Raw genomic sequence first — 25,775 nt, forward strand, 5'->3', positions numbered from 1 at the left:
TAAGTGTTCGTCAATTTTCTTGTCTAAAATAAACGTTACTAAACCCTCTTTATTTATTAACAAAACAGTAGGTAAAATGGGTAAAAATAAAAGTAGTCCATTTTCAGTTTTACATTCGTAAAATACTTCATAAATGGAAGCAATTACATACAGCAAATGAAAAACTCTACCAGAAATATTTTAACAAGATAACTGACAAATTAACCTTATTAATTCCAGTCTTGTATACATTCATCCTAGTTGTGTGTATCATCATTCCTTCTATGCTTGAATGTCTGAGCAAGCCATTGCTGCTAATGATGTCCAATGAGATCATTCATTTAACGTATACGGATGTTAGAAGATATTTGTTGCCTTAATCTCTTCAAAAACGTTTTAAGTTAATCTATGCACTGATCATGTCACTAATTAATATTGTTAAGAGTGTAATGTCCGAGATAGAGTGATAAAACGCCATTGTAATTAACCTGGCGTTGTTTCAAGTGTCTTAGAGATTCAAATGAGTTAAGCACACTGACCTGAATTCCTAGTACGCCTTTCGTCAACGTTACGGAGATTTAAGTTATGCAGACGTGTGGTGTGTTCAAGAACAAACAAATAGACGGGAAACATATACAATATTTTTCATTGGACATGCCATTTGTACAGAGATCACTACATTGGTGAAAGGTAACTTTGTGCTGTCCGGTGATGGACATTGTCACGTGATAGTACATACGTGTCCAGTAGTTTTGTACACATCTACAAATGTCATCACAAGTCTGTACACTTCTAAATCAGTCCACGGTTATTTTTACGTTAATATTCAGTTCTCAACTGACATTGACCACATCGTCCTTAAGGCGACTTCGTAAATTTCTTCAATTCGCTGAGAAAGTTTACAAAAAAAAAAAAAAAAAAGTTCAAAGCCGTAATCGGGATATGTACACTCTTCGCTGTCCGGCACTTCACTGGTGACATACGGCGGATGATGACGTGTACAAGGAGTAGGGAGTCACTAACGGCCCGAGGAGAGGTCGAGACATCGGAACCGACCCAAAGTGTGCAGGCGGTGGCGGAACGCCAGTTAAGAACGGGGAGGCGGCGTGCAAGCTGAACCCGAAGGAAGGTAGTAGCGGTCTAGCTGCCATACGGAGCTTCTCAATTTCGGCTTCTTTGAGTCGCTTCTCTTTGGCTCGCCTATTCTGGAACCATATTTTCACTTGGGTTTCCGTCAGGTTCAAGGAACTTGAAAACTCTGCCCGCTCTGCGATCGATAAATACTGTTTGGTGCGAAACTTCCTCTCCAGAGCCAGCAACTGTTGAGTTGTGAAGGGAGTTCTTGGTTTACGATTACTCTTGTGCTTCCGTAGTTGACATTTGACTGCAGGTAGCTTCGGAGGTTCGCCAGGTTCTGTAATAATGAAGAAAAAAAAATATTCACCAAAACGAAAAAAAAAACTTAGTTAATTGAGAAACAAAATTAAACAGTAAGAAATAATAAAACAATCAATACTAACCCTTTAGGGGAGGGGGGGGTGCTGACATGCATTTTACTATTCTGGTGCTAATACAAGATAGTTTTGAAATGGATCGAACGGAAGCAATAGTTTGCAACAGACCTTTGTTTTGGTATCCTCTTTGAAAAGTTTCATCGTAATTTTTGGTGAAGTTTTTCACGTAAATGGAGACAAAAGAGAGATTATTGATGGTGAGTATGGAGTCAAACCACCAGAGTGGTTTGACTCCACACAAAGAAGCGTGTCTCAAAGAAATGTAAATAGATGGAGTTATCTTGATATCAAGTTACCCAAACTCAATGCAATCATTAAATGATTGATGACAAAATTTTAAAATCAATTGGGTTGTATAACAATCTGTTGTCTTTTTTTCTATGACATGCCATCGTTCTTGACAAACGCTTTATAATTCTTTTATAGTTGTATATTTGTCATCATCAATACGTTTGTGTCGGTTGTGTAGGCAAATTCTTCGTTATTAGTTTTGCTTCCAAGATAATGGTTGTAGCGAACATTTGAACTTCAAAATTTCATCCTTCAGTTAAAATTTTTTAACAATATCTGCTATTATTTTAACAATATCATGAAACTGTGTGTCGTAGTTGATGCTTATTTTAATTTCTCGCAATAAGAAATAAAAATCTATTGGGAACAACAAATATTTTGTTAAATAAATAACACTGGCCAACAAAAAATTTTTTTTTTCTGTTGATTATGATCTGACCCTTGTTTTTTTACTAATTTGGGTGCGCTGATTTCAAATATCAAACCCATTTTTCTCTATCACGTCAGGTTTTCCCTCTATGGCATTTTATTTTTGCTAATTTGTAAGTTTTTGGTAGTTTTAAGGAGGCAGTACTATTTAGAGGATCAAAAAAATCGATTTTTTTAATATTATTTTCTGAAAGTACAGGGTGTTCGGGATAAATTTGACATATTTATAATTAATTATATTTTTCCGTAAGTTACATGTATTAACACACACTTCTCTTCATTTAAAAGTTTGGACCCTTCTTCATTCATATACAAGATGTCAGAAAGGATGGATAGCTGGAACCCACCTGAATCATGGAAGAGAATAACTTGTATCATGATGATTCGTGCCCGCCATCAAAATAAGGATATTACGACTGCTGCCCAATGCTCCCTGAATACAGTAAAAACAATCAGGCATGAACTAGAGACTTGCAATGGTGACTACGAGGATGTAGCAAGAAGAAAGATCCCTAGCAGACGATCTGATTGCGTTCGTACAGCAGAATTCCTCGCAAATCTGCAGGAACAGGTGTTGAAGAACCCTGGCATTGGAATTCGGGCTTTGTTCGTGGAGTTGCTAACTGTAGTCAAGCCCTGGATAACAAGGGTAGCCAATGGTAGGCCGTATGTATGGCAGCAGGATTCGGCCCCTTGCCACACCTCTGGGAAAAGTCAAAAATGGTTGTCTGAAAATTTCTACGACTTCACCAGTCCAAATGTTTGGCCTCCAAACTCCCCAGACCTTAACCCCATGGATTATTTTGTATGGGGCGCAGTTGAAAAAGACACCAATCGCACTTCCAGTAATACAAAAGCCCAGTTAATGGATAAAATTAAAACAGTTTTTGCGGCCCTTCCCAGGGAGACTGTAGCATCAGCTTGTTCGAGGTTCCGAAGCAGAATTGAAGCTGTGATCGATGCTAATGGTGGTTATTTTGAGTAAATCTTGTTGATAGTATTGTAATTAACTCTGCCTGTAATGTTTTTTTGTCAATTCATTAAATTTAATAGATACAAAGAAGATTTTCTTTTTCCTTACGAAACTGTCAAATTTATCCCGAACACCCTGTATGTACTTTTAAAAATCTGTTCCTAACTTTTTATCAAGACATTCGAAAAATTCCGAAGATATAGCCTATTATTCAAAGCGGTGCGCAGATCAGAATCGGAGCACTCACCGCTCTCGCTTGTTAGTAAACAAACAACGATTTGGATACACAATTTTTTTCTTATTCTTCTTATTATAACCAGAAGTCTGAACTAAACAAAAATAGCAATCATCTACGTGATTTTTCGGTTCATGCCAAATCATTGGAATGCCAAAAGCTAATTTTTGGCGTTTTCCCTTGCTCCACTGTCGTAAATTTTCTACACATAACTTACACACTTTATTTCGAGCCCATGACCAGTCCTGATCTGCAATTTTTACGTCAAAGTATGCAAAGTACACTTTCTTAACGAAATCAGTGATATTTGTCCTTTGACTGGGAACAGTAAAGATGCCACAAATGTAGCAGAAGGAATCTACACTATTGACACAATTTCCAGAATATAGACATAATGTATTTTCTTCACTGCCGACTAACATGCAATTAACAAGACAAAAAAAAACAAAAAAAACAGAGACTTTATTGAAACGTTATAAGCGCTCATCATACTTTCACGATCGATTAACTGATTTCGATCGTTCTTTGTCCGCTATGACGCATATAGCATTCATTTGTTTTAGGCAGTTGTCATCGCCTACTTTTCATCACCTAAATGTATTAGGTCGGTTATCGGCCTCTCTCGCATTCAAAGCGCCAGTACGTACCGTTGCAGGTTCTTACGCATTTATTCGTTTACTAACAAGCGAGAGCAGCGAGTGCTCCGATTCTGATCTGCGCTCCACTTTGAATAATAGGCTATATCTTCGGGAATTTTTCGAATGTCTTGATAAAAAGTTAGGAACATATTTTTAAAAGTACATACTTTCAGAAAATAATATTAAAAATCGATTTTTTTTGATCCTCTAAATAGTACTGCCTCCTTAAAACTATCAAAAACTTACAAATTAGCAAAAAGAAAATGCCATAGAGGAAAAACCTGACGTGATAGAGAAAAATGGGTTTGATATTTGAAATCAGCGCACCCAAATTAGTAAAAAACAAGTGTCAGATCATAATCAGCAGAAAAAAATTTTTTTTTTGTTGGCCAGTGATGTGGAGAAAACCATTTGGAACTCACAAACAGAAATGGCAAATGCGTAAATGTAACTACTAGCAGATAGATGACATGTGAATAAAAATTAATAAGAAATCTATTCTTGAATAATATTCTCCCTAAACTGTTTATGATATTAAAGCCTGTTTCAAGGATCTATGGACATTCATTAGAAAAATGGTAGTAGCGAACAGCCCTAGAACACCTTTCATCTTACTTGAACGTTGAGTAGTAAGAAGAATGAGGTTATAAGTGTATTTTTATTATTATTATATATCCCTCAAGTAAAGAGGTAACCTAGCTAGGCATAGACATTTTCAAATCTCTGAATATAGTTAAATGCATATTATTCTGTATGTACTTCAATGCTTTGCCATTATCTCAGGAAGAACGCTAGCCATCAGTTCCATGTTAACTTACCATGCATCTTCCTGTTGAAGATTATGATATTTAATGTCTCATACATCCCGGTCCCAACATTTCTTGTCCCCAGATTAGGTTTTTCAATAGTTCAGCTTCTAAATAGATCTTACTTTACACAATCTTTTCCTTCCACATCCTGATCCCTTAGGCTATCGATGTTTTGAATTTTGCTGTATGGTCTTAAGCTAATCTCTTCGTTTTAAAGATAAGAAACTCCAGTTATTCTGGAGATCCCTTCCATTTCTGTATGAGACTACTGGCTCACATCAACCGAGAAGCCGTTTTAATTTAAAGACAAGCTCTTCACGTCGGCTTCGAGAATCAAATCCTTCTTACTGTTCTATGGAGAAGCTATGCTTTTCATTGATAGCGACATTTCTATGATGTTGCATTCAAGAGTTGACTCTTACTAGTGTATACAGTACTAGTGTTTTTAAGAGCAAAAGGGCAACTCTTGAATACATTTTACTATTCAAGAATATTTTACTATCGAGTAGGATTTTGTCGCATGTACACCCTCTGTCCAAAACGAAACCGAACGTTTCGAAAATAGAATAAACTAGTGGCGCCACCTGTTGTATCTTTTTGTTGTCGAAAGGTCACCCTTCGTTAGTGTTGTGTCAACTGTTTATGACATTTGTTTCATTAGAAGCCGAGTTATAGTGCCAAGAGTGACAGTGTCTTTTGACGAACGGTCGGTCGTCGCGATATTCATGCCGTACGCGACGAATTCTCGCTAACAATCGCTTCAACACTTCGAGATAAAACTTACCATTGACCGTTTGGCAAGGCAGAACGAATTCTTTGTGGACAATGCCCTTGGAATCGTAGAAAGAAATCAGCATTGTCTTTACTTTTGACTTCTCCAAGCGACTTTTTTTCGGATGCCCCTCTTCTGGTGGTCTCCACTCAGTACTCTGGCGCTGTTTCTGGCTTATACTCAAAACACCACGTTTCGTCACCAGTAACGATCGTTTCAAGGAAGTGTGAGTCCTTACGAGCGGTAAGGACTCACACTTCCTTGAAATTTATTTTAATGAGGTCCTTGCAGTGTTCAATTCGATATATTTTTTGGTCGTCGGTCAACTTCTGGGGAACAAATCGCGAATTCAATTTACGAAGGCCCAAACTCTCGGTCAAAATGTTGTGCACAGTTCATTTTGGAATCCCCAATTCATCTTTAATCAATCTCACGGATGATTTCGGGTTTTCTTTGATGAAATCACGCACTTTTTGGATGTTAACTTCGCTCAGTCTAGTTTTTAGACGCCCCGGCTTTTCGACGTCCTCAAGCGTCTCACGACCACTTTGAAATCGCTTAAACCACTCGCATACTTGAGTACGGGATAAGCATTCATCACCGTATGCTTTTTGAAACATTTGATGCATTTCGATTTTGATGCAAAACTTTTACCAAGTTTAACACAAAAGTCAATCGCAGCTCTCTGTTTGAAACTCATTTTCCGAACGTTCGTCAAAACGCACTGTCATTCTTGGCACTATAACTCGGCTTCTAATGAAACAAATGTCATGAACAGTTGACACGACACTAATGAAGGTTGCCGCTTGCGACAACAAAAAGATACAACAGGTGGCGCCACTAGTTTCTTCTGGTTTCGAAAAGTTCGGTGTCTTTTTGGACAGAGGGTGTACACATAACATTGACATGATGGAAGCAAATTAAAAAAAAAATTTCCTCGGTCCGACTCCAGCAGTATTGTCGAGTATTAGCCATCTACATTAGGGAGTCTTTTATTACCATATTCCAGAATGTATATATATTCTTTAAACCTAAAGCTAGAGAAATGTTTTTTCTGATATGAAAAACCGACTATTAGAATGAACATGATAACTGTGGCCTGTTACAAGTCTAGTAAAAAGTTTTGTTGATTCACCGACATTTTCATTATTAGTCCCCTCCCCCATATACTCATAGTCGCAAGAACGAAGATAATGCTTAATGCTTTAGGCCAATAGTAGTCATCAAAGTTTTAATATTTATGGAATCATTAAAACTTAACTAACTTTTTAAAGTTCAGAATAAGATGATCTCTGGTACAGATACGTGAGGTTATTATTATTGTTGTTATTATGATTATTAAATTATTGATCTTAGCTTTGCTGACGACGTTATACTTATTGATACAGAACCAAACAAATGCACAAAAACATCTGTCTACTAGAGGCACAGGCAGATCAACATCCAAAAGTCCAAAGTGTTCTTAATAGGTTTTGAAAACTTTATACTTCATATCAACAATAAACCCTTAGAAAGAGTAAAGGACGTTCACTAACTTGGATCGTACATCAGCAATACAGAAAATGATATCAGAAAATGTAAACAGCTGACTCTAGTCTTCCATAACAAACTCCGCCCCATCTGGAAATCATCATTAGTATCATTAAAGACAAAATTGAGACTATACCATGCAACCAGTAGATCCATCTTCTTGTATGGTTCTCAAACCTGGACAATAAGCACCAAAAAAAAAAAAAAAAAAAAAACTAAAGATCTAATTAACTCCTTTGGAACTACATGTTTTGTCTGAAACTGATCCTTGCATATACCTGGATGGACCGCGTCACTAACTCTGCTGTGCTAAATCTGGCTAAGCAAGAATCACTTGTCAGTAAAATCAAAAAAGTACAACTCAGATGTGGGCATCAACTCAGACATCCTGAAGCCTCGCCCTTTTTGGAATCCCTCATCCTGTACAAACCAGAAGATGGCAAACGCAGTAGAGGAAGGCCATGCAAACAATTTTGGCAATATATATGTGAAACCATCAGTAGACTGAACTGCAAAATTCCATTGGACATCTACCAGTCAGCTCAAGATAGAGAGACTTGGAAGACCATCATTTGCAATATTTAATTTTTAATATAAATCTCTTTTCCCATTTCACATTGTGTCATATTGTGAATAAACTATGTATGTATTATTATTACTATTCCAAGAATTTTGATTTTGAACTACGCACCTCAGAAAAATAGACCGTAGAACTCATATTATTCCCTCGGTCCAAAAAATCAATACGATTGTTAAGGTTTATGATCTTGAGGTGGCGCCAGTTGTCTCATATACTATGTATATATTAAATATATACATAGTATATACATAATATATATTAAAAATTAAATATACAAGGTTTATGATCTTGAGGTGGCGCCAGTTGTCTCATATACTATGTATATATTAAATATATACATAGTATATACATAATATATATTAAAAATTAAATATACAATATTTAATTTTTAATATAAATCTCTTTTCCCATTTCACATTGTGTCATATTGTGAATAAACTATGTATGTTTGGCCTTATGTATGTCATAAACCTTAACAATCAATACGATTGTTAAGGTTTATGATCTTGAGGTGGCGCCAGTTGTCTCATATACTTAGCCCGGTGATACTTAGCCTCATTGAAAGGTATTAGACTCAGCTTTCAGTGAAGATTAAAAATGGAGATCGACTTCTCCCCGATTTCTAAGAGTTTAGTGCTAAAAAGGGTCTCAACTCCCTTGGGGAGGAGGAGTGGAGGAATTAAAAAAACACGTTAATTGATTTATTTCTTTTATTTTAAAAAAAACTTTTAAATGCCCCTGAAAGCTTGATATAGAGACCAAAAAATCATACTTTCCCCCGCTAAATTAACTTATCCTGACTTTAAACTAACTCATACTCACTTTTAATATATGAGAAACACCGAAAGTAAAGCAAAATGACAGTATAAGAACGCACGTGTCAGTTGATTTACATTATTTCGCGAATTATATATTTTTTTGTCATAGTGCACATCAGTTATATACAATGAGCGCAATTAATAACGTTAATCATTCTAATAGATTTGTTATTATTGTATTGTCCGAAATACGCATATTAATAGTTTTCTAAATTAATTAATCTGACGATAAACATATTTCACGTAGATTTCTTGTTTACCATTTTCCTTATTTTTTTTTTTGACACCAGATGTCACTAATGAGCACAGAATCCTATTTCATAAATATTTTGATACATTATGAATTATAAGTTTAGCCTATGTGTAAAATTAAAAAGAAACGATTCAAATATAGCTTCTTATGTTTAAAATGTTATGCTTAAAATAAAAACTTAAATTAATTTCTGCGGAGGTTTCTCTGGTTAAGAACGTCAGCATAATTATTCCGATTTTGTGAGAACATTATTAAAGAAAACTGTTTTTAAAAATAAACAAGTAGTAAAAACAACACCAAGTTACGTTAGTCGTCAGACTATCTTCAGGGGTAAAGAGCACTAAAAGTTTAAAGCACAAACTAGTAGAAATTGCGAAACTTAGTTCATTAGTTGGAATTGTGAACATCTATACAGTTCGTTAAAAAGCGAATAACATCTATAAAACCGTTAATACGTGTTAGCTGGAAACAATGCTATTTGATGCCGCATTCTGTGGTTCACGTTCACTCTGTTCGAGGGCATGAAATTGGCAAATTTTTAATAAACGATGACCAAACGATTTAAAATCAAACTTGGTTTTTGTTGCATTGCGTAGGAATTTTAATCATTTTGCTGCCTCTTTGAATTTTCTCGTGAAACAATTCTTATCTTAGGACATGTTTGTTCTATCCCAGAGTACATCATGACCGCTAAAAGTTGTGTGATATGCTAAGCCAGATTTATGTTTATTGATGTTCGCTCATGCGGATTTCTCCCGATCTCCCTGTCTGACCCACATAGCAGATGTCACAGGAACAGTGAATATTATAAACCCCTGGTTTTTTCATTGGGTGATGTGGGGGTTTCGGAGGATGAAGAGATCTTGATATTTTTTCAAGTGGTAGGAAAGTCGCTTTTATGTTATATTTGTAGAGAAGTTTGGCTAATTTATCTGTTACATTCGTGATATAAGGAAGGGTGATTGTGTTCTTGAAATCTTGTTTATTTAAATTTCTTGTAGATGCTGTATTGAGAATTTTCTTAATTGTCTTAGTTTTGAAATCATTCAGTTGCAGGATCTGTGTTAAGTATTGTTTTTCTTTTTTCTGTTTTTCTTCTGTACTGGGGATGTTGTATGCTTTATCCTTTAAGGTTTTTATTAGGCTTATTTTAATGAAAAGATTAACCAGGATACATATAATATACATAACGAACTGACCCCATCACTGCCGTCAGAACTTTGGAATAACATAAACACTATCAGATACAATACAGCTACGATGGTGGCCGAAAAGAAAAAACACAACCTAATCAAAAAAATTCAGTACTCTTCTAAAAGAAAAAGAAAACATCTAGATTACTCTAAAGTAGTAATTAATCTCGCCTCAAGACTGATGAAACAAATCATCTTACGAAAGGCTTTAATTTTGCTGTAACGCCACAAGTGCCCAAAATCGATATCACAGCCCAAATTGAAAAAGGAATAAGAAATATACCACGAGATATAGCAGATCTGATTCGCATTCAAAGTGCAGCATAATTATTAGATTGCAAATTACCACCAAAAAAACCTACAAAAAACAGAATTCGCAGCCCTTAATGAACTCAAATCGGACAAAAAAAAAACATAGTCATAATAAAAGCAGACAAAGGCAATGCAACAGTGAATTTAAACTCAGAAGATTATATCAACAAAATGAAAAGCCTTCTTGAAGATTCCAACACATACACAGCATTAGACAGAAACCCACTTGACAAACTCAAAACAAAACCAATGAACTTATCAAGAATATACCAAATTGGTCTGAGGAACTCAAAAGAAATCTACAATCTAAACACCCACTAGTGCCTAGAATATATGGAGTCCCTGAAATTCATAAAAAGGATATACCACTAAGACCGATAATAGACGTAAGGGACTCTCCTACCTTAAATCTGGCAAAGAACCTTACACACTTGATTTTAGCACATATAGGAAAAACACTATCGTGCATTAAGAACAGCACAGACTTCATAGAAAAAGTAAAAGATATACACATAGATCCTTCAGACAAATTAGCGAGTTTAGATGTAGTCAGCCTTTTCACAAAGATTCCAAGAAATTAATAATTAAACATCCTAGAAAATCTCTTCTCATCGGACATTGTACAGCTCTACAAACATTGCATAAAAACACGTTCTTCCTTTACCAAGACAAACTCTGGAACAAAAAGGACTAGCAAGGGTTCACCCCCTCTCACCAGCTCTAGCAAACCTCTACATGGAAAATTTTGAAAATAAGGCTTTACAAAACTGGCACAAAAAACCAAAAATGTCGCTTCGGTATGTGGAAGTTATCTTCGTCATTTGGCCAGGGACAACACTAGAACTGACTACATTTCAAGACTATCTTAATAACTTACATCCTAACATAAAATTCACTCTGGAACTAGAAGAAAATAAAAAACTTCCTTTCCTAGACATCCTTATAGAAATAAATGAAAGAAAAATCCGATCATCGTTCTCCATCTATAGAAAACCAATAAACGCAGGAAGATTTCTGCACGCACTTCACATCACCATCCCAAGCAAAAAAATAGGCCTAATAAAAACCTTAAGGGATAAAGCATACAACATCCCCAGTACAGAAGAAAAATGGAAAGAAGAAATACAATACTTAACGTAAATCCTACAACTGAATGGTTTTAATACTAAGTTAATTAAGAAAATTCTCAATACAGCACCTAAAAGAAACTTAAATAAACACGATTTCAAGAACGCAGTCACCCTTCCTTATATCAAGAATGTAACACATAGATTAGCCAAACTTCTCTACAAGTACAACATAAAAGTGACTTTTCTGCCACTTGAAAAAATATCAAGATCTCTTCATCCTCTGAAACCCCCACATCACCCAATGAAAAAACCGGGGGTTTATAATATTCACTGTTCCTGTGACATCTGCTATGTGGGCCAAACGGGAAGATCGGGAGAAATCCGCATGAACGAACATCAAAAGGACGTACAAAATAAGAGAGAACATAAATCTGGCTTAGCATATTACACAACTTTTAGCGGTCATGATGTACTCTGGGATAGAACAAACATGTCCTAAGATAAGAATTGTTTCACAAGAAAATTCAAAGAGGCAGCAAAATAATTAAAATTCTTACGCAATGCAACAAAAACCAAGGTTTGATTTTACAAGTTTGGTCATCGTTTATTAAAAATTTACCAATTTCAGACCTCGGACAGAGTGAGCGTGAAGCACAGAATGTGACAACAAATAGTATTGTTTTCAACTAACACGTATTAACGGTTGTATAGATCTGTTATTCGTTTTTTTTAACGAACTGATTTGATGTTCACAATACTAACAAATGAACTAATTTTCGTAATTTCTAGTAGTTTGTGCTTTAAATATTATTTGTTTACATTCAGAAGTTCTTTTTCTGAGCTAAATCCAAGTTGGTGATGATTAACTAACACTGTGTTAATAAGAAACTTGAATCTAATCGGAATATTTATTATTACTCGCATAAGACATGTTGCTTATCTGATTGAGCAAAACAAACCACACACACACTTCTGAAATTTTTTTCCCATAAAACTATTTTCTTCTAGTAATCCATATCATCCGATTCTAGTAAAGCAGTTAAGCAATGATGAATTACAAACTAAGTAGGTTAAAAAAAAATGAAATTGGTTTTGATTGCGTGTATTTCAAGTACAAGCTATCCATCGCCTAACCCTAAATACTAATAAACACCGTTCATCATAAGTTAGCGCTTTCTTTTTTTAGAAGATTCAAAAATGGAAACTATTTTTCTGATAACAATTTAGATAACAGTCTGTAAGTAAATATTTAAAGTAATGGTTACCGTGTTAATATAATAATTTCAATGCGAAACTTCGATATTTATGATTTTATTTTTCTCGTTAGGAGACCATCAAGTCAGCGAGTCTAATTGTTAAGGTGTCCCAAATTTGGCGAACCAATCAGGAAGTATATTGGGTGTTGATTCAAATCATTAAGTCAGTGCCTTAGGCGATATTCGCACACGGGCACATACCTACATTTTCCACACGCGACGTGTTGTCAAGGGCTACTCCCTAATGACAGCAACCTTCAGCTTCATTAGACACCTGTAGCCAGGCAATTGTTGCAACTTCCTATAAATCAACTATTTTTATTCCCGCTCCCTCCGATGTTCCCTGCGAATGGACAGGTGCCCAACAATTGCAATAGTAGTTGAGTTAGTGGGTGTTTGTGTGACGCCGGCAACATCGGATGTTGGTGGTCATAATTCAAAAGCGGGCTTCGTCGACAACACTTGTGTATAACCCTAGTTTATGGCAAAGTAAGATATTCACGCATTGACGACAGCTCATAATTTCCAACCGCTCTGCGGCATGTTTATACAACAGTGAAGGTAACAGGGGGGTAGTTTCCGAGAGATAAGAAGTTGAGGATATTCGATGAGAAATGAGAGGGGCGAAAGTGAGCGGCTGGTGGTACAAGTATCAGTTTATTAATGATAGTAAGCGATTAACTGGGCTAAAGTAGAAACGTTTTGTACACATTACAAACAGCGCTTTGAATCCCGTCTAATATACTGTTGTTAATACAAAATAATTCAATCCAGTAACTGATTCGCGATTACAAATGAAAATCTTCGTTGTTAGCAACATGGATTCTTCAAGGGAATCATATCTTAATTATAAATATAAGAAGAAAAATTCTTCAGATTTTATGCTCATCTCCTAATGCAACAGGATTAATTATCTTTCAACCAGAAGCAGATAAAGCAAATGAAAAATACGCACGTTTTTGAGAGGCTATACTCGCATGTGACTCACACTACTTGTCACGCGAGGTACTTAATGTACAATAACGCAAGTCAATATCTAAAATGCAGCCTTCTAGACTACTGTGACATCCGATCGTTGAAACTATGTGAGTTTAGCTTCTTCGCGATCTTTCATGCTTGACGTTGGCTTTCCCTTATGTATCATCGATACGATGCTTTTGACTAACTTCAACTGCCTCCAATCTGCCCGAAGTTCCTTTATCTGTTACGTGAAAAAAACAAAACAAAACAAAAATAATAATAACGATGAAGCAGAGAGTTTTTATCACGAAAGTAGAATTTTTGTCATAAACATAAATTGCATCTACTGAATGACAAAGTTATGCCTTGTAAGAAGAAATCCAGTTACTTGCATTCACTGGAAACACTTCTCAATAATCTATGCTACTTAGTATACTTCTACCACCCTCTGTCCAAAACGAAACCGAACTTTCGATAAAAAAATAGAAGAAACTAGTGGCGCCACCTGTTGTGTCTTTTTGTTGTCTAAAGCGGCAACCTTCGTTAGTGTCGTGTCAACTGTTTATGACATTTGTTTCATTAGAAGCCGAGTTATAGTGCCAAGAGGGACAATGTTTTGACCAACGGTCGGAAAATGAGTTTCAAACAGAGAGCTGCGATTGACTTTTGTGTTAAACTTGGTAAAAGGTTTACCGAAACGCATCAAATGCTTCAAAAAGCATACGGTGATGAATGCTTATCCCGTACTCAAGTTTGCGAGTGGTTTAAGCGATTTCAAAGTGGTCGTGAGACGCTTGAGGACGACGAAAAGACGGGCCGTCCAAAAACTGGACTGCGCGAAGTTAACATCCAAAAAGTGCGTGATTTCATCAAAGAAAACCCGAAATCGTCCGTGAGATTGATTGAAGATGAATTGGGGATTCCAAAACGAACTGTGCACATTTTGACCGAGAGTTTGGGCCTTCGTGAATCGAATTCGCGATTTGTTCACCACAAGTTGAAAAATGTATCGAATTCAACACTGCAAGGACCTCATTAAAACCACTCGTAAGGACTCAAACTTCCTTGAAACAATCGTTACTGGTGACGAAACGTGGTGTTTTGAGTATGAATCAGAAACAAAGCGCCAGAGTGCTGAGTGGAGACCACCAGAAGAGGGGCATCCGAAAAATGTCTCTTCGAGAAGTCAAAAGTAAAGACAATGCTGATTTGTTTCTACGATTCCAAGGGCATTATCCACGAAGAATTGGTTCCGCCTGGCCAAACAGTCAATGGTGAGTTTTTTCTCAAAGTTTTGAAGCGATTGATGGTGAGAATTCGTCGCGTGCGATATGAATATCGTGACGACCAACCGTTCGTCAAAACCCACTGTCACTCTTAGCACTATAACTCGGCTTCTAATGAAACAAATGTCATAAACAGTTGACACAACACTAATGAAAGTTGCTGCTTTCGACAACAAAAAAAGATACAACAGGTGGCGCCACTAGTTTCTTCTATTTTCGAAAAGTTCGGTTTCTTTTTGACAGAGGGTGTAGAAAGAAACAGGAATCTGCTAGCTTAAATGACACCATAACAACCTCCTGCCTTGATCTCTTCTTTGATGTTGACTTTGAATATAAAACCTCATTTACCAAAAACAGTAGGGTGGGAAGAGATCAGATAAGCACGGAGGGTGTTCCAAATACGTAACCCAGTGTTTAATTTTTTTTTTTTCTTTTGTGATTAAAGTTATTAACACAGTACAGTAAGCTACCACAGATCCTACCGGAAGGTTTTCTGGGATGAGGGCCTGAATGATCGTAGTTTACATCCACTGCTTGGGTACAAACAGCATGCAGACATGACCTGTCTCAATTATCATCGGAAAGTTTCGACAGTGATGCTAATTAACGGATGTTCTTGTCATCTGTCACGATAACATCATTATCGCTCACGATCGCATCTCTTGCACATTCACACACACACGGACGTGATGTCTTGTAGGTTTTCGGAAAAAGGTTCATATAAATAATAATAATAATAATAATAATAATAATAATAATAATAATAATAATAATAATAATAATAATAAACACTTTATTGCAAAACAGTTCCTATATTGACTTCAGTTCAAATCATGTTTCGTCTAGATAATTAGAATACATAACGCCATATATAGAAAATTTATCTCATTTTTTCCTTCGTTCATGCATCAGACTGTATAGCAATAGCATCGCCTTTCCAATTTACAGATTGGTAAGAATCTCCCAGCTTGGATCTTCGGTTTCTAGAGCACAGCTACGGGATTATCGAACCCTGAGATGGCTCGCTATAATGATGTGCTTTGCGCTAAGAGACGTCCAAAAACGTTCGGGTTTTTTCCTCATGGAAATTATGGTTTTTCATCTGCCGAAACAGGTCAGAAATAACTATGCCGATAGAATTAACCACCCTATTAGATATTTAACCAGGTTTCAAACAAATCAAGTTATTTGTCCGTGAGAGGCCGTTTAGCCTAACACTCAACGCTAAAGGAAATGGGATAAGCTAACATCGTAATTGAATTGGTTTACATGAAAATTCTGTTAACGACAGGAGTCAAGATTGTCGTTGTTCCTAGTATAATAGTAATGAAAGAAAGAAGAGGTGATTGTAATTTGTTGACCCCGATTAAAAAAAATACGTCATTAAAATCAATGGCATTATTCAAAAGGTCTGTTTGCTTGTTTAGTAAATGCTAAAAAAACATATTATTTTACATGCGTAGAGTGGGATTGAAAATAAAATGTACGTGAAGAGCCCAGAAAAAATCTATTAGCATGCCTAAGTTGGCGCGCGTGCCCCTATTTGCTATCCCTAATAGAGAGCAAGTCGAACATACAGTCAACAATATTGGTCTTTACCATATCATCATCATCATCATGCATATCAAGGATTTAGGCCTAGCGTGGCCCGTTCCTATCTTAGAAGTCATCGTTGAATCTTTTAAGAGGACGTCCTGGTTTTCTTTTCCCTAATGGCTTGTACTTTAAGGCTTGTTTTGGTAATCTTTCTATTTTCATATCATATGCAACCTTTACCATATGCAAATCTTTACCACATGTAACTGGATAACCGGAAGACCTCCACGTAGCCTTCGGAATGTGAAGAGTCGATCAGAGCTTCTGATGTAATGTCCAATCCTCACCTTTTCGTTGTGCACCTTGTTAAGTATCTACGTGGATACTGAACCAGCGAGTATGGACTGGTAATGTGGAATTTTTCCGACCTGCATTCATATTGGCTTAAAAGTAATGTAAAACGATACCAACAGCAACATATTGCAGGCTTCTAAGCAAATACTTCCTTTAACGGGTACTAACAAGTGCTCTATTATTTATTTTCAACAAGGAGATGTCACATAAGAAGTTATTGCGTTGAGTTTATTAAATATTTTTAGTTCCTTTTTCTCTCCGCACCCTACTGTGAAGTAGCGACTCGAGGACTTTTAAGTGAGTGTGCTCCTCAAAGCAGGCCCGCAATTGCCCTCAGGGTAGTCGGTGAACAGAAAGGCAGTGTAACAATCGGGAAGAATGATTTGTGCTATCGCTCACACGCTTTGGTAGTTGGTCTCCGGGAAAGAAAAAAAAAATAGTAAACTAAAAGGAAAACAAAGAAGGGAAATCCAGACATAACTTAATCCTTTGCAAAATCCCCATTATTCTCTGTTAATAAATATATTAATCGAGATAAAATGACAAACTCCGAAAATAGAAGGGGAAAAAACTGTATATTATTCAAATACATTCAGAATATTCACATAATAATACTAACTAGGATTAGGAGCACAAGATGGTCGTGTTTTTTTTTATTGACTTCGTCTATGCACGGAGCTCGAAATAGCGTGATGAATTGGAGACTGGCTGTTAATGTTTATAAAAATTAGGTCCGCAACTTGCTTAGAGAATTCACGAACGAAGTATTTGCGGGTATAAAAATTGCTCAAGATCGCATTTATAATAAGATGCACACACGCTGCTAAGATCACAACTAAATAGTGTGTATGTTGAAAGAAATGCTTTTCACCACCACTAAAACTTCTTAGAAATATCAAATGTAACTTGTGTCTAAGACTTCAAAACTCTAAATCTGGTTATACAGGGTGTCCCAAAATTCACGCAAGAAGTAATTTTGATAGAAAACACAGGTTTTTAATTAAAAATTGTAATTTCTTATTGATTCATAAAGTATACAGTATAGGGTTATGCATGGAATAGCATATCGGGTAAATGGCCTCCACGGCTTTGCTGGCACATACGCACTCTTTTGTCGAAATTTTCCATGACCGTTTTGCATAAATGTGGCTGAATTTCGTTGATACAGCGCTCAATTTCCTCCTTCAAGCGTGGGTGATCGTGGGCTTGTTGGCATAAACCTTAGACTTCCAAAAAACCCCAAAGAAAAAAGTCCAACGGCGTTAAGTCACATGATCTGGGCGGCCAATTCTGATCACCAAAACGGGAAATTACACGACCAGGAAATGACTCATGCCGTAATTGAATTGTTTCTCGGGCTGTATGGCATGTGGCACCGTCTTGTTGAAACCACGTGTCGTCCACATCCATATCTTGCAATTTAGGCACAAAAAACTGGATTATCATGTCGCGATAGCGAGCACCATTAACTGTTATTGCCTTACCAGCCGCATTTTCGAAGAAAAATGGATGCCTCCAGCCCAAAATCCGCACCAAACAGTGACACGTTGTGGATGCATTCGTTTCTCAACAATCACTCGTGGATTTTCTGAACCCCAAATGCGACAATTTTGTCGATTAACGAAGCCATCAAGATGAAAATGAGCCTCATCGCTGAAGATGATTCTGTTCGAAAAATAAGCATCCACTTGTTGTTCCATAATCCATTCAACGAACTCTCTTCGCTGCGTGTGGTCAGTAGGCTTCAGTTCTTGAGTCAATTGAACTTTGTAAGCATAAAGATGGAAATCTTTCGTGAGAATACGCTGTAGAGAGCTTCTCGAAATGCCCAATTCAAGACCACGGTGCCGAATTGATGTTCCTGGACTCTCAGCAACACTCTCACGAACTACTTCGATGTTTTCTGTTGAACGACTTGTTGAAGGATGGCCAGCGTGTATAAGATCACTAATTGACTCAGTTTCCTTGAATTTTTTAATTAATCTTTTCACAGTTGAGTTAAATCACTATTCCGACCATATTTTGTACGAAAATTGCGAACTGTAGCTGCCAAACCTTCATTATTTTTAAAATATTGCTCAACAATGAAAATGCGTTGTTCTTTCGTGTAGCGCTCCATTTTTAATAACCCTGAACTGTCAGCTGTCACGCTGTCTTTTTTTTTCTCGTTGGCAACACTTTACCGCACAAATGGCGCTAAATTTAAATCTTGTGTGAATTTTGGGACACCCTGTATTACTATTTTTTTCTATCATTTGTCTTCATTTTTTCTATACGCTGTCGATATTTCATAAAGTAAACAACTAGTCTGTAAAAACGAGGGAAAAGTGAATTTTTTTTAATGATAGACCAACTAACAATTTAGACGTATTCAATAAAATTGTATGCTTCACTATTATCATTATAGATATCAGGAGAATCTTCCTACTAATGGCGATACTTAGCTTCACCGTAGATCTTCTGCTGCTATCAGTGAAGCAATTTACTTCAAATATATTTCTGATTGAAATATAGCTCTCGGAATAATATCTAAAATTCTTACGCGAACAGGAAAGCGTGAAGAGATATTAACAGTTTTATTGCATCATCGTCTGGTAGCATTTAATGCTCGTATTCTCCATTAGATGGCAGTGGATGACTCATCTATAATTTCACACCTTCCCAGCAGGAAATATATTCGTAAAATATATTTTATTCGTGTTACTCATCACCCTTTTTCGCCTAAGAGCTCTTTTCACATACTAATGATTGGCATAATCCGTTTAAATATTCTTATATGTTCTTTTTATATATTACTATCACATATAAGTATTCAAAACACCATTTTACTGGCTTACGATTGGCTTTGCCACCAGCGACATTGCAAGTGTTTGTTAAACCGATGCATTTCCTTTACAATGCAATTTCACTAGCATATTTTTATTTATTTATTATTTTTTGAGATTTAGTTAAATATGATGACCCAGATGTATACTGATTTGTATTTTTTGTTTCTTGCTTTGTAGATGAAAATATAAAAATGATTTTTTACTTTCTTGATTAACTTTCTTTTTTATTTATTGTTCTTTTCCCGTCTTTTGTTTATTATTTCATGGTACTCAACAGTTTTCTTCGGTTTTCCTCATTCCATATTTATTCCTCATCGAAATGTTTTTTGTCATTTCCATTAGGAACATTTACAAAACGTGGTTGCGTAAACGTTCGAGATTAGAGCCTACAAAGCAGAAATTTGATTAGTGGCTTATCCGTTAATATTGACCTAAATAAGATTCTCGTCATGAACCAGAGGAATCTTTATATGCCTAACTTACTCTCATTTAAGTTGTGCGGATGGTATGTTCGTGAAATCTCTCCACGATAAGTCCTTGGACTTCTTGGAGGTTCACATAATAATAAGATCGTGACTAGTACCCCGGAATGATGCACGTCAGTGGCTTCTAAATGGCGTACAGACACACCATGTGCAATAGCTATGTAGAAGCGCACCAGAATTGTTCCTGATTGTCATAGACTAATAATTGCTACTACTGCCAAACAGCAATTTCCGCTCAATGTGCTTGCTCTCAACAATATTGTCTATCACCTGTGTGGTAGGATACTCGAAGATATCATTATATGAATAGTTCTATGATTTTTAGTGCAACAAGAACCCCCCTCCACACACACACACACACACTTAAAGTTGTATCCCGAGTCCACAGACTTCGAGATAATGTTTCCAAGAATTTAACTGTTCTCATTTTGTTATTACACCAATATTAAAGATAACACCAACACTGCTGTAGAGTGCTGATAAAACATAAGATGTATTTGAATGTTGTACTTACTAGTTTTCATAAAACCAGTGTTATTTAGATATACACTAAACACAGAAATATAAACCAAAATTGAAATAACCTGTTTAAAAGAGGGGTGTGAATTATAAGTCTGCTTGACGTTACTTTTATAACTTTTTAGCCTTTTCCTCCTGAAGGACAGTTTATACCGTAGTAGGCTAAATAGCCATACTGACAAATCTCGAATGTTCGGTTTTTAAATGGAACTACTAGAAGGCATGCAACCAATGAAAACCAACATTATCAAATGCTTCCTTCTGTAGTCCTATGTGTTACCAATCACTCTTTTAACATCCTAATTTGTTAAAAGCATGAAAAATGTTTTTAAATGTTATAATGGCGTCCATATTGGTTTCCACAAACACACATTAACAAGACCATAGCGAACATGCCTAATCTCTTTTTTTATAATTATTATAAATTCCCACTCTAAGATATTCAGAATTCGTTCTATTCATTCATTGCAATTTTTCACGTTTCACAACCCAATCAAGAGAAAACTGTTAACGAATACTCTCTTCCCAATTTATCCCTAATATATCCAATTGGATTTCTTGAAAATTTTTGAGTGTATTATAATAAGGGGCTTGTTAGTAATTTTGGATTCTAAATCCAACTGTCTAAATTCAACTTACGTTTCGTTTTCTCGCTTACTCTACATGAGCACCAAACTTTAAAACACCGGAACAGGTTTTTATAAAATAGTTCCTTTTCAGATTCAAATTTCCAAAAGCATTGACTGGAAATTACTTGGATTTAAAATGCTCTTAATTAAGATTCTAACAGTCCTCGTCGGGTGTTGAAGCGTACTGATATTACATCCTATCTTAGCAGCTTAAAATGACTTACGGTCCATACTTATGGACACTGTTCACAGATTGATGTTTTAATGTTTATGGCACTCAATGTCTATGGTACTCAATCTTCAAATGTCAGGAGGGAAACGTATATATTCTTCGTCTATGACCAGCTAATTAAATTTTGATAGTCAGCAGTAAACTGCTGACTATCAAAACGAAACGTATTTGCTAAAAGCCACTCATTACACCCTTTGAAGACGATTGCAATGATCTATCTGAAACATTTTTCTTCACTTATTCCCCGAATTTCCTTAGATTCACATTAGACACGCATACATTCTGATTCTACAACTTGAATGATAACAAGCGGTCATGCATTTATGTTCTATATTTTTACCGGCCTGGTTGGCCTACTGGTTAGCGTATCCACTCTCCAAACAGTAGGTTGTGTGTGTGCGGATGTTTTTAACTGTCGTGGGGTGGAAGATGGATTTCAGTGTGTGACCACCACGCAGTTTACTGTAGACGTGAAGTGGCTTTACAAAGTTCAATGTTTGGTCTCCATTTTAGCTCACTTGGATGCTTTAAAAGATCAATATGCGACACTTTTTTTTTTTTTGAGATAAAATAGAAGTTGTAATCAAAGAACAAATGATCCATTTGATCATCAAAAAAAAAAATGTTCCTCCTTATATTTTGAATATAAAATGTAATATTTTCATCATTCATTTCTAACTTTTAAGCAATTTTTCCACGCTTTTATGAAGTTTTGTAGGATTTATCAATTGCCAATTCCCAATCAATATAAAAAACAGTCAGTTCTTTAAAGAAAAACTTCCTTGGCTCTAACATGCACATTTTCGTTTAGCTGTCACCGCTTGGCAAGCCATACACGTGCAAGGACCTCCTTCTCTTATCGCTGCCTTAAGACAGCTTATGAGCGTTTTCACCGCCAATGCGCAAGCTCAGAACAATTCTTTGATCTCCCTTTGAGCAGTATCGGTAGGGAAGGACGAAATGACTATGGATTTGCTATGTCGAAACCCAAGATGCTGTTCGCATACAAAGTGTTTTAATTTCTTTTTGGACATGCAAGGAAACAACATGGTGATAACTTTTGCGCTGTTTCTTATTTGGATCCTCAGAATTCGTTCCTCTGCCATAATTGAATAAACGAGTCAGCCAATTACGCATCGGTGATTTGGAAAAAAAAAAAATAATAAATAAATAAAAACAATGAACCTCATTTCGGCTTCCAAAATCAATTCAACAGACCCGAACTTCAACATCTTTACAACATTAATATCAGATGAGACTTTAGAGTATTTTCATAGCTAATTAAATAAATTTGTCTGAAATATACGGACTAATCTTAGTCTATATTTAATATATGCTATCCAAATGAATAAAATGTTAATATTAATATTATAAAATGTCGAAAATATTTTCATAAATAACTTAGGTCTAAGTAAGCACTTTATGTGCATATTAGCACCGATGATGAAGCCACCATATCGTCCCTCATAACAGACTAGAATATTGGGGAAGGTTTAGAGGGATTTTGGTGATTGCCTTTTCAGTACGGTATAAATGGTGAGATTTTCCCGTTTTCCTGAACACTTTTTCTCAGGTTTTCTATCATTAGTTGCACAGAAGGAAATGTTTTGATATTGTATTATAAAGCGGGTATGGGATTCATCTTTGAGAAGAAATTAGCTGTATTTCTATTAAGGAATGCGAAGTTACATTATATACGCAATGTGTCTTGAATAAATATTAATAACAATCAGTTGTTTATACCAACGTAACCAACACATATCAAAGGTTTTTAATATACTGATCATTTATATTAAATCAACATATTAAGTATCTTCGCATGGACTTAAAGAGTTTTGAGCCCCGGATAAAGTTTTAACTTGATGTAGTATACGCCTGAATCATTTGACAATTTACAATCTACTATCTTCAAATCCAACGTTTCATGCCGAATATAGTAAACTATAGTAGTTCAACACTAGGACAAAAAAAAAAAAAAAAAAAAAAAAGAATTTAAATAGATTATTAAGTTGTTTTTTCCCTCGATGTATAGATTTATTAAGTAGAGGCTGATTTTTTAATGCCAAATATTAACTTATGTACTAGGCAACAGTTTTATGACATCGTATCAACGACACTTCCAGCTCGCACAATATTCCGTAATGACACTTAAGCCATAATCCCCCCCCCCATTCCATCGCCCCTTTTCAAGGCAATAGACAAGACAGGAAAGGGATCTGCTACTGTTGACAGAGTAAACACACTGATTCGGTATGTTCATTTGGATAAAAGGTTTCGGAACATTGAGTGCACTATTTGCCACCACCATCACACACACACACACACACACACACACACACACACACACACACACACACACACACACACACACACACACACAAAGTAATGATCTAATTTTCTTGGAGTTGTCATCATCAGTCAATTCCATGTACGCAGACCTCAGCTTGCTGATATTCGTTGCTGCATTGGGTTTAAGTAAACTCTAAATACATTTATTCTTAAGAATTGTTTCGCTCGAACCGATGGTCAATAGTCGCATGAGAATACGTGGGTAATGAACCACGCAGAAAATATCATTCAGGACCGACAATACGTAGGTCATATCTCTTATTGGCGATCTTAGGTAGTTCGTTACTTGCACGGAGAATTGCAGGCTTGGAGATGAACTCAATCGAGAATAAAATCCAATTTAGAGTAGTCCAGTTTCTAACGTTTGGAGATTTGAATCTAAGCGGAATGGTCATCATTACTATGTTTATCTTTACTAATAATCATTTACGTTAAGAGTAATAATAATAATAATAAGTGACGAACTCGAGATTCACACGTTACAACTGTTTTGTTTTCTTGGTGGTCTGATAAAATGTGATGCAAGATTTTTTTTTGAAAGTATCGATCTATAAAGGACGAAAAATTCGTCTGTAAGTTCATCGATCTATTTAAGTAATCTTTCTCAATTAAATTTTCGGTTGAGTATATACAATTGTTTCCTTATTAGGAGTGTGTATTAAATTTAAAGTTATAACTTAAAAATAGGCTTTGAAGTTATTGAAACTACCCGCTATTTCAGTTTCTATTCGTTCAATTTGGGGTTAGACCGATCCTTAATTTGCATCTCATAACAATCCGCTACAAAATAAGCAACACTTACACAAAATTAAAACACTTCATTTCTCCAGGGGTGGTTATCCGCTTGAAAAGAATGTGTGGATTTGGTTTAAAGATAACTGCTTAATTTTGGCAAAGAGAATACGAAGACAAAGTGGAGGGTAGACATGCGATCTACAGCCTACAAGTTAACATAGAAAAGCAGTAAGAGAAATGATTATCTGCATAATAAACAGCAACACGTATATCACAATGGATTCATCAGTGTTGCACCAATTAGGAGATAGTTCGAAATACCAAAAGACAGACGTGAAAGGGATATGGAATGAGATAGGGAATCAATATATATAATTAAATGCTAACTAAAAGTATATAAACTGTTCAAATTTACTAAAGCAACTTCACTTACTTGGAGATGGAGATAAAGAACGAGATGCTTGTAACCAGGGGAATGCTGCTCCTAGCGGGTGCGGCCACGGTGTTGCTCCCGTTAGGGGGGTCTGGCTAGACAACCCGAGCGGCCTGTTACCTGGAACAGTGGCGAACGACGGCACGGAGGCTGTTGACAAAGTGTTAGGCTTAGAGTCGGAGGAGTCCAGGAGTCCATCCACCGTGAATCGTTTCGAGGTTGCTGAAACGGAACTGTCCGACTCACGGCAGATGAACGAGGTAATAGGCATGGAGGTGGCAAGACGGGTGTCGGGACTAGGCGACCTGCGGCAAGTCCTGTCGGCTAGTAACGAATCCACCGAGAAGCAAGTGAATTTCCCAGAAGATTCCTTCTTCGTGGACGCCGTGTGGGAGTTGTGATAGTCGGGAGAGGCGGTGGTACGAAACGCTGGTGCCGGACTGTCGGCCGCATCGTCGGAATCGGAATGGGACGGCGAGGACATGTCAGCTGGAGAGGTCGTGAGTTCGGGAGCAGGGGCGTCTGAAATACCTGAACTAAGCTGCATGTCGCTGAGCTCAACGGGCTGGCCGACACGGACAGCGAACGACGGAACCGCACCTCTTACACAAACAGCCACCGCGAGGACATAAGCTGCGACAGTGACCGATGGACTGAACAGGTGGACTGCCAAAATTCTCTCTGACCTTTTTCTCTTCTTCACTTTCGCACCTGAATGACGCTGACCAAGTGTCTCGTCGTAGTTTACGCTGCTCCCATCTCGAAGGCGGGGTCACC

General features: G+C 36.5%; 1 protein-coding gene across 1 annotated transcript; it reads right to left on the reverse strand.

The window, feature by feature from the left end:
• Positions 1-710: 710 nt before the first annotated feature.
• LOC150092363 (uncharacterized) lies at positions 711-25,545 on the reverse strand. Its single transcript, XM_090414850.1, has 2 exons — positions 24,999-25,545; positions 711-1,393 (listed from the first exon to the last, which is right to left on the reverse strand). The coding sequence occupies exons 1-2, from the start codon at positions 25,543-25,545 to the stop codon at positions 948-950; spliced, it is 993 nt and encodes a 330-aa protein (XP_090270976.1). The 3' UTR covers positions 711-947.
• Between the last annotated feature and the right edge of the window lie 230 nt (positions 25,546-25,775).

The sequence above is a fragment of the Typopeltis vanoorti genome, chromosome 26 (assembly GCF_054136105.1).
Source record: "Typopeltis vanoorti isolate ZY-2024b chromosome 26, IOZ_Tvanoo_1.0, whole genome shotgun sequence".
Lineage (NCBI taxonomy): Eukaryota > Metazoa > Arthropoda > Arachnida > Uropygi > Thelyphonidae > Typopeltis > Typopeltis vanoorti.